This window comes from Ostrea edulis, chromosome 9 (assembly GCF_947568905.1).
Source record: "Ostrea edulis chromosome 9, xbOstEdul1.1, whole genome shotgun sequence".
Classification (NCBI taxonomy): Eukaryota; Metazoa; Mollusca; class Bivalvia; order Ostreida; family Ostreidae; genus Ostrea; species Ostrea edulis.
Window position 1 is genome coordinate 14,845,664 of NC_079172.1, and position 10,951 is coordinate 14,856,614.

Here is a 10,951-nt window from a genome sequence, read left to right on the forward strand (position 1 = left end):
ACCCTGGGCAATGACAACGTGACACCTACCCACCCCCTCAAAACAACTTCCCTTCAATGTTCAAAAATCTCAATCAAAATTTCCCATCACAACTTCTTTATTCACATAAGATATGCACAAAGTTTTAATCAGATCTGTTCATCAGTGTCGAGGATGTAATCTGGAGAGACGGACGAACGCCCGGACGGTCAAAGTGATTCAAGTATACCCTGAGTAACCCCCACCCCTAACCTGACGTTTGCAGGGATATATATATATATATATATAAATGACCAACGACACGAACAACGAGATTGTCAAATTTTCGGAACGACCCGTCCCTTCTTCAGGACAAACGAAAAGAATTACATAATGTGGTCAATATCAACAGAGCATAATAACAAAATCTACATATAAATACATCTAGCACTACAACTACACTAACCTACGTTTGTATAATTTTTTGTATTTGACCTTGTATCCATGTTGTGGATCCGACACTCTGTGGTATCGTGTGTTGTTGGAACTTTAGTGCTTTTATATATATATATATATATATATATATATATATATATATATATATATATATATATGCAAGTGTAACCAAAGGGATCAATTAATTTAGTCAATATCAAATTGATGAATTGATTTTGTCTTCACATGTACATGTATAACCAAAGACAAATTCTTTGAGGAACCGAAATGCTGATATTAGTTTCAGTAAATGTCAATGATTGAAGATAAACTGTTAGAAATGAAGTAGTTAAATTAGAATTTGACCTCTATCAGATATGTTACGTTGTTAACATTTTGCCAAGAAAGATTTGTTTTCTTAAAATGCGGGGAAAAGAATAGCATGTGCAATTGGGGAAAATAATTTACTGAAAGGGAAGAACATGCAGAAAAGGGAAAATGATTTGCGGAAATATCTTAGTATGCTCTGCTTCGATATTTCGATTATAGTTGAAAATTCTGTAAATTCTCTTTTTCTTTCTCCCTCAAACTTTATGACTTTGTATGAAGATATATATGGGGACCTTAAATATTAATACTAGAAATAAACTGTTTGATGTGTTAGTTGCAGTATTTACGATGGTTCGTAGAGACATTAACATTGGCCTTGAGGATGGAAAAGGGAGTTAAACAACACACCTACCACCCATCACAGATTTAGCTTTGGTTATTTCTATATGACTGTAAATTACATTGCACGGAGATAAAATGAAATTAGAATTGAGGGGTGTTATTTGTAGCGTGGAGGAAAAACGCGAAGGATGGAGGGAAAATTACAGCATTGAAATAAAAGTTCCGATTGATGATAAACCTTCATTGAATGAAATCGCTGGTTTTTGCAAAAAATCTTACTGAAATTGAGTTTTCCTGGATGGTTTCCGCAGTGTGTAAACGATTATACAGTTTCCGTCCAGTTTCAATCTCTGGAAACTGTAGCTCGGTGTGTTTCTTCATGGTTTCCACAATTCGGCGTGTATGTGTTTTTGTGGGTTTTTTTTTTTTTAAATAATGATATACAATGAAAAAAGCTCAAATGTGAATGGAAATAATCTTTATTTTTAGGAGAGTAAATAGAGCTAAGTACATTATAGCATGCTATTAGAATACAGTCAATTAATCAAAACTCAAAGGACATGAGATAAGAGTATATTACACGATTTTGGATCAGCTCTTTGGACGAATTTGGCATGTCCTAATTCGCTCCGCTTTTAACATTGACTGGCAAGCCTACAAACCAAAAAACATGTAGTCTGCGTTGTAAATACGTTTGTAGATTAGTCTAGTTGTAGTGCTAGATGTATTCATATGTAGTTTTTTGTTATTATTCTCAGTTAATATTGGCCACATTATGTAATTCTTTTCGTTTGTCCTGAGGAAGGGACGGGTCGTCCCGAAAATTTGACAATCTGGTTGTTCGTGTCGTTGGTGATTTTAGTGCTTTGTATATAAATATATATAAATACGCACACTATTGATCCTGTGGGGATCCGGGTTAGAATATAGAATAGGTCCTCAGTACCCCTTGCTTGTCGTAAGAGGCGACTAAATGGGGCGGTCCTTCGGATGAGACCGCAAAAACCGAGGCCCCGTGTCACAGCAGGTGTAGCACAATAAAGACCCCCTCCTGCTGAAAGGCCGTAAGTGCCGAACATATGCTTGAATTTTGCAGGCCCTTCATCGGCAATGGTGACGTCTCCATAAGAGTGAAACATTCTCGAATGTGATGTTAAACAATATACAATCAACCAGTTATATATACCACTGAAGAATCTTCTGGCGAATTTATGATGAATAATTGGGGTGGGGGTCATCGATGATGCTATTTTATAAATCAAAGTATTGAATCTTTGGAACACCGAAATATATTGGTGGTGAAATTTCGCACACTTGTCGATGACTTTCGGTGAATTACTGTATACGCACGTGTATGTGTGATAGATCTAACGCATATGTATACCTACATGCATATGTGATATTTCTATTAAAACTTTTGACGAAAAATTCGTTCTCATCCGTCATTCAGTACAAATGAATCGTGCACAGCATTTTTCAATATCATTAATTTTTCAAAGCAATGGATCGATAAAAACCGTTCAGTCCATAAATATTGTTAAAAGTGTGTAATTTAAGACCACTTTTCCTTGAAGCCTTTCATTGCGATCAAACAATACGTAGCTCATTTTAAACTAGGATAGATTACTAAAGTACAAAAAATAAAATAAAATTGTAATTAATGATCGAAATTGTGTTCACTCTGCATGATACTAATTAGAAAGGTTAATAAATTGGTTAAGAATATTACCTCACGCTGAGCGGGAGTAATTTGTGGCAAACACTTTTGTTACGGCCTAGAATTTCCACGTTAATGGGGATGTTTGAGCGATAATTGTTAAAATCGGTCCCTAATTGTTGTGCAACTTGCGGCTTCCTTTACTAACGGTACCCTTACGATAATGAACATACCACCGTAGAAGAGTACTTCGCAATTCTCAGTATTGTGTTATATTACAACTTTATTTGTATTTTGTAACCCATTTCTACACCGTACCTACATGTACTATATGTGTTTATGAGAACATTGTCATCTGGAAAATAGAACTAATTACAACTAATTACGCATATTCAATATGCAAAGACTGTTTTACTTACGGGGAAAGAAAGATAACCATCAAGGGATGGTAAATCATCCCCCCCTTCAAATGCATGAATCAATCAATCAATGAAAAGACAAATGATTAAAATAAACCAACCAATTTAAAAAAAAAATAGAAAGACATTCCATCTTTATTCGTAAACATGTGTATTTTTAAAGACATTATATTTTAGGGGAAATAGGTGTGCAGTTTAAAATACATTGAACACATTCACAAATACTTCCAGAATAAATAAGTTTTACTTGATTTACCTTATGTACACCTATAGGTGATTATATGAACTCTGACGCTGCACGCCGACACGCTTCACGGAGCACGTTGGTGCTTAATGAAAAGTCCGCCGGCGTGACGTCTTGCAGTTCATACCCTCATGTATTTTTAAAAAATGAAATTTATTGTTTATGCATGTATTTACCTTCTACTTTAATTTCTATCAGAATTCCCATCCGTTAAAATAAATGTACTATATTTATCAAGATTCATACGTCTGAATATGAACTAGTTAAAAAATTTAACTTGATCTAAACTTCTTTTTTTTTTTTAATTTGTACTACTAAATAAGGCGTTTAATGAAAATTAAAAATAATTTGAGAACATTTCTGAAGAAGGGGATTGTGAAAATGTTCAATATAGTTTGGAACTGCATACATACATGTATATGTGTAAGTATCTCTCTCTCTCTCTCTCTCTCTCTCTCTCTCTCTCTCTCTCTCTCTCTCTCTCTCTCTCTCTCTGAGCTAAAAAGTTTCTGTGATATCTTTGATGTAAATGTATGATGGTGTTACGATAATATCGGCTAAGACAATCATATATGTTCATCCTATTTGTTTCTTTTTCAATTAATGCCAAACGGTTGTAGGACATGCACCCTTGGGTAGGTTAATCATGACACCTGTCACTGTGTCCACAAAGACTCGTGGTTTTGGAGATAAATCATCTTTAAGAGATTACAATCAAACCAATCATCCCTAAACTGCAGATTAAATTTTGTTGGTAAAATTATAATTCAAATTTTAATTGAAAGTATTTCCTCACGAACTGTCACGTGTACAGAGCGAGTTAATTACCACGGGTAAAATGGTATATAAATAGGCACTCGAGGTCATGGTACCTCAGCTCGTTAATTGCTTCCCATTACACCGTAGAAGAGGGACTTGTACTCCTCGTGTCAAAATCAGGCTACACCCCGTGTCAACACATGTCGGATAAAATCTCAGCCATCCAGAGGAAATCTTTAATCTCTTTCCGGGAACTGGATGTAGACACTGAAATTGAACTTGGAAACTTATCTGAATTTGAAGGATCTGGAATGATGTCTAGTTCAGGTAGGGTTTGTATATATCACGATATATATCAAAGTCAATTCTTTATTTTCAATTATTTCCAGAAATTTAATGTGTGACTAGATGACATATAGTTGAACATATACTGAGGTAATTTCGATCCCTTTATGGGTAATTTCGGTCATTTCTTTGGTAATTTTGGTGATTAGCGGTAATTTCGGTGATTCTATGTACCGGTTATTTCTTAAATTCAATTTTGCAAGGTCAAGTCAGAGAAAATTACGGTAATCATCGAAATAGTGTCACTTCACTGGTGTGTTGTCTGGAAATGTTAGATTTTATGTGTGTACGAAAGAGAGGGGTAGAGAGAAGGGAGCAAATAGTTTACGAATGTTCACGATTTTCATATACTTAAATATAAAGTTACAAAAGATATGAAACAATTTATCAATTGTCAGAAGTTAGTTTCCGTACGGCAACTGTTTTATAAAAAATAGTTTTTAAAAAATCTTTCTGGACTTGTTATTTTGCCTATTATATGTACAAGTCTAGCTTCTTTTGAATAACTTAATGTACGTTTTTCTTAGATCTTTCAGTAAGCTACTGATTTTCTTTCTTTTTTTATACAAGGTTTCATCCTTAATCATACACAAGGAATTTATACAATTACACGAAGCAATATACAATTTTTCCGGAACCACAACCAGGAAACAATCTGAGTTATCTCTCTTTCTTCAGTACACAAATTCTCTATTTTTTTGTTTCAGGAGCAGATAACCCGTGTGTGGACCGTACATTCGTTGGTCAGACGCTGTATCGATGTCTAGGGGACTTCATGAAGGAGGCGTATGTCGCCAAAATAGAACAGCGACAGATACAGCCGAAGAAGATGTGCATGTAAGTCAGAGTCCATTCACTCCTATTGTACTAATACCGTGTAGTTGTACCGATACCAGGGGCGTCGACAAGAATTTGATATTGGAGAAGCAAACTGGATCTACGGGGGTGGGGTGTCTAACTAATGTGTTTTGACTTAAATTCAGATTTCTAACAGTTACTCGATATCCCCCCCCCCACCCCCATTATATCAATGTCTGAAGGACATCACCTGATAAAAATAAAGTTCTTATACTTATCTTTCATTCAAACATTGAATAAGCTACTATTAAGCAAGTTATACAATTTTACCAAATTAAACTCCGTCTAAATAAATCAGATCTATTGTTTTAATGCACATCAAAAGCGTCCAAAATGAATATCTGTTTATCCCATGCTGACACAAAGTCATTGGTGACAGCCGAAATGTTCAGTGTATCTGTAGCCTCCCGGTATTGTTCACCTGTGGACCAGGTATAGGTGTGTAAATGTGCATGTATAAACAATAGCTTTCACACGCTGCCACTTCATTCACCACAGATCGCCGTTACATATGTATATTCGCCGCTTCAATTAGCAGATATCGCCGTTACAAACTTTCTAATTTTGTATTTTGTTTCGAATCTTTTATTTTGATTTATTTATTTGTTTTTTGCAAAATTATTGGGGCGGCGACCGTCGCCCCTGCCGCCCCTTTGCCGATGCCCTTGGATACCATACGTGCTGTTAAACTTATTCAATCCACATTTGCTATATTATACTCTCCTGACTTTGAATAGTATTAAATTTAATATTTTGTGATAATTTCTATACATGTATATGGGCATTTCCATGAAACCGTGGTAGCGCTTAACATGCGGAGACAATACAAAGAGTAGTACTTATATCAAGCACCTGTTGTTCACCAAGAAATCACAAATAGTCATATGGGTCCATTGTACATTTGTAGGTATTGTTTTAACAGAAAAGTGACATTTAAGACAAAAAATTCATTGTTTAAGGTACATGTATGAACCACAAGCAATTGTATCGCTTGGGTTCGATTTTACTAGCTATTAAAGAGTATGACCTACGCCGCTTCACGCACACTTCCTGAAGCGCGGTAGTACTTAATGAATAGTCCGCCGGCGTGACGTCTTGCAGTTCATACCCTCATGTATTTTTAAAAAAATAAACTTTATTCTTTATACATGTATTTACCTTCTACTTTAATTTCTATCAGAATTCCCATCCTCAAAAATATAAGTACTGCATTTATCAAGGTTCATACGTTTGAATATGAACTGCTTATAAACATTAGCTTGATTTTAACTTCTTTTTTAAAAAAAAAAAATCATTTTTGTACTACTAATTAAGGTGTTTAATTAACAAAAAATCCTGCGCTATTGCGGACCCCTGCTGTTAAATACTAGTTAGTTGTAATCAGACAAAGGATTAGGATTAACTACGACTCTAATTTGGTCGTGGGTTTCGCTCACCGTTTCTAATCTCCTTCTTATCCGTAACGTTACTTATATGTAAAATCTGATTTCAGGTTATTTGAAGATGGCTTCCAGTGTTTTGAAAAGAAACTCCAAAGAGATAATGGTGACATGTGCACTGCGCATGATTTATACGATATTGCATCATGGTTCAAGACGGAGATCTTCACGGATTTTGACGTAGACGTAAGAGGATGCCCATATCCTGGTATTTAAAAAGATTTTTTAATAATTAAAAGAATATTATCATACACGTGGTTCAAGCCACAGCTTTTTAATCAGCGTTTAATCTATTGGATGTTACACAGGGTATTTAGTTTTCAAAATATCCGATTCAACGAATTTTGTGTCATTTAAGAAATAGAATACACGAGGGTGCCCGGTATATACTACGACGCTTCACGCCGGCATACTTCATGGAACGTTGCACTTCATACCATCATGCATTTTATCTCTTATATTTACATTCTACTTTCGTTTCTATCGGAATTCCCGGTCGTTAAAATTGACGTACTATATTTATTAAGATTCATACGCGAGAAGTTCAAAACTGCATTTCATTCATGAGGAATGGTTTTCATTACAACTAGTACATGTCACGTTATCAAAGACAAAGGCATTGGGAATGTTATCAATTAGTACTTTGTTTTAAAGAAAATGATTATCAAATGTACAGCTAACGTACTGAAACCTTTAAACAATGTTCCTTATCTTTAGATGTCCCTCGGACACCTATTCCATCACAACTAACGTACTGAAACCTTTAAACAATGTTCCCTATCTTCAGATGTCCCACCGACACCCGTTCCATCACAAACATCTGGTCACCCAGTGTTCACAGACGTACGGGAATCATCGCAGGTTGCCTTGGTAGCCGGGATCGTCCTGGGAGTTGCGGTGATGTCGATTCTCGTCATGATCTTCTTCGTCATATTCAAAAGGTCGGTACTCTACATTACTTACATCAGTTTTTTACACCCTCTACGTCACGTAAACAATTCTACATCACGTGAACCAGTCTTCTACATCACGTAAACCAGTCTTCTACATCACGTGAACCAGTCTTCTACATCACGTGAACTAGTCTTCTACGTCACGTGAACCAGTCTTCTAAATCAGGTGAACCAGTCTTCTACATCACGTGAACTAGTCTTCTACGTCACGTAAACCAGTCTTCTACATCACGTGAACCAGTCTTCTACATCACGTGAACCAGTCTTCTACATCACGTGAACTAGTTTTCTACATCACGTAAACTAGTACAAAATCAGTCCCCTGCTTTAATTAAACTGCCTCATCTTTTACTTACATGTAAATCAATCCTCTATGTGACGTAAACATGTCCTCTACATTACACAAACATTGAAATCTGTCGTAAACATCACGTGACCTGGCCTAAAGACCATAAATTGTGATCACTTAGGCCTATATCGTAACATTTACCTAGCAAAGATGTTTGAAAAACTGCTAAACAAAATCGACTGTAAACACATACTTAAAAAATTCTTTTCTCAGTTTATGGTCATGAGGTCAGATGAGACATCATGTAAACCAGTTCCCTACATTTCGTCATTTGATCGCAAATGCTTATGTAAAAGTGCCTGCGCACTAAATATGTAAATTAAAACCATCTTTCGCAATATATATATATATATATATATATATATATTATATACACAACCTTAGTATAATTGAAATTGATTTCATCGTAAAGAAACAATTCCGTGACGTCCGTCCTTGATAATTGATTAATATCTGATTTTATGACAGGAGGATCATTGGAGCCAGTACTGATTGTCATGAGAGCCACTTAGTCAAGAAAAAGACGTCCACGGCTCCACCGCCAGAATCCACCTTACCGCAACAGTGCCATGTTAACGTAACAGGTAACGTCAAGGTCACTCAGAGTCAGATCGTCGACAAGTTATAAGTATTGTGGCAAATCACTACAAAGAAATACAATACTGTACACGTTTAAGTTTTGTACAATAATTCTTTCTCTCTTTTTTTCCAGATACTCACTCCACCTTGACAGGTCTGGGCTCTGATCACAGTGTACACCACGGCAGGCACGTGTCTTTGATAATAATTTATTCTCCTCGATTTTATTGATATCTAATTAAAATAAATGATTTTAATATCATTCGTACAATAACGGTAAACAAATGTCAAAGACTTTGTTAGATTTAATGAATTATATAGTGTTAAAATTTTTATCTTTTTTTTTTTTTTTTGTAATTTCAGTTATGAGTCGGTCCCCGCACACCGAGCATCATCACATCATATTTACACAGAGATCGACAGCATCACCGAGAAGCCTGCGGGGCACATGGATGACGTCACTAGGGTAGCTCCGATTGGCTGTCCTACGTTCATGAGTGGATACATGCCCCCGGATCTTGCCTACCAGTAAGTTTTATCAATAACATTTCTACGAACATTCTCATACCACCGACTTCATTATGTGTAGGTAATCTTCATCGCATATCGTTTCCGCTATTTACGTTCAGTGCACCTTTGATACATGTACATAATGTTTGCAGCGACCACACATAAACTTTCGGTAGGCTAAAAATAGAACGTCGGTGTTAGTCTGTCGAACTTTTCGTCCGGTCGTTGTCCCCACGCTCCGTACCATTGATACATTGTTATTGTGTATCGTAGTTGCAAGGAACTCGTATTTTACGGATCGCCGGCTACATCCTTCATAACAATGGAAAATGTGCGAACCAATTATACAGTCAACACCTGCTAAATACATCTTCTCGGTTATTTATATATACCTGAATTTCATCCTTGGTATTTGTAGAATATTTCAATAATTCCGTCCTTTATAATGTAATATGAATGTTCTGGGAAATTTTCCTGTAAACTGTTGTTCATTTTACAATAAGTATCAAAATGCCAATACCGCTCAAATTCACGGTCTCTTTCATCTTGAAAAGAAATTCACACAATGTATTAAACATCTTGTTATGGCCTACCGGTATACTGTTTTGAAACAAATGATAAACACTGTATGAACGTTTTTGTTATGGCCTACACATCTATACTGTTTTTAAACTGATAAACACACATGCATTATGTATTGAAATATCTACGAGAAATATATTGTTTCTTTATTTGTTATAGATGGCAGCACGGTGCTCCCCATCCGGTGAAGGACATGACGGTGGACTACGTTGCTACAGGTGGATACTACACCCATACGCATGCGCCGGTATACCAGTCAACAACAGTACCGCTGTGAACGAATGATTTGCCAGACGTTCGACCCATAAAATATGTGATAGACTCGAATAGTGCCTAAATGCGCTTGTGATCGAATGGTGAACCACAAGTTCCAACCATATTGATATGTTATGCTGTGACAGCCGTAAATGTAAATATTTTATGACTTTTTCTTGTTGCACTCATTTGCTGTTATTTATTGAAATCCAACTTAATATAGAATAAAAAAAAATTTAAAAAACCAAGTTTTTTTCCCAATTCTATGAATTCGATGAAGATCTAATACAGACTGAAACACCTCTTATCGAGAAAAATAAGTGTAAAAGGGCATGGACACGATTTGAACTGAAAATTTTCAAATTTTATTTTCCAATTTTTAATGTTTATAATGCTTACTTAGCTAAAGTACATGCATTTCTAATGGTTAGCGAAACATCGAGTATCAGTTGTTGAGTTACAAGTGAGATAAAACACTCGCAATTCTCTATTATGTAAACAATGTTTGTTTACATATCAATTGTCTAATAGAAAATATCATGTTTAAAACAAAATATGATGTAACAAACACTAGAAACTATTCAATTGTGTTCAGATTTAACTTGTAATTTTAAAAATCTGATTTAAACGAAACTTTTACTAATATATTTAACCTATGTGTAAATAAAAATATGACATAAGCATTGCTTACATAATGATCTGTAACTCGATTATTGACATTAAAAGTTTTGCTGACCATTAGAAATACCTTAGTTAATAAGCATTGTAAACATTAAAAATGGAAAAATAAAATTTGAAAATTTTCAGCTCAAATCGTGTCCATGTCCCTTTTTAGGGGGAATACATACGATTCCAATATCTTTGCCTTTGATATCTTTACAAATTGTAATGATTAGGAATTTATACATAAACGCACTGCAGTTGTGAGCATGCGCGT

General features: G+C 35.4%; 1 protein-coding gene across 1 annotated transcript; it reads left to right on the forward strand.

Moving 5' to 3' along the window:
- Positions 1-4,344: 4,344 nt before the first annotated feature.
- On the forward strand, positions 4,345-10,259 carry LOC125658420 (uncharacterized). Its single transcript, XM_056148218.1, has 8 exons — positions 4,345-4,471; positions 5,077-5,326; positions 6,840-6,994; positions 7,574-7,727; positions 8,557-8,672; positions 8,801-8,855; positions 9,031-9,195; positions 9,919-10,259. The coding sequence occupies exons 1-8, from the start codon at positions 4,345-4,347 to the stop codon at positions 10,034-10,036; spliced, it is 1,140 nt and encodes a 379-aa protein (XP_056004193.1). The 3' UTR covers positions 10,037-10,259.
- Positions 10,260-10,951: the final 692 nt, after the last annotated feature.

Coding starts and splice junctions, on each gene's coding strand:
- LOC125658420 (XM_056148218.1), top strand. CDS start 4,345: ATGTCGGATAAAATCTCAGCCATCCAGAGGAAATCTTTAATCTCTTTC. Junction 8,856..9,030: donor CACAGTGTACACCACGGCAG/GCACGTGTCTTT, acceptor TTGTAATTTCAG/TTATGAGTCGGTCCCCGCAC. Junction 9,196..9,918: donor CCCCCGGATCTTGCCTACCA/GTAAGTTTTATC, acceptor TATTTGTTATAG/ATGGCAGCACGGTGCTCCCC.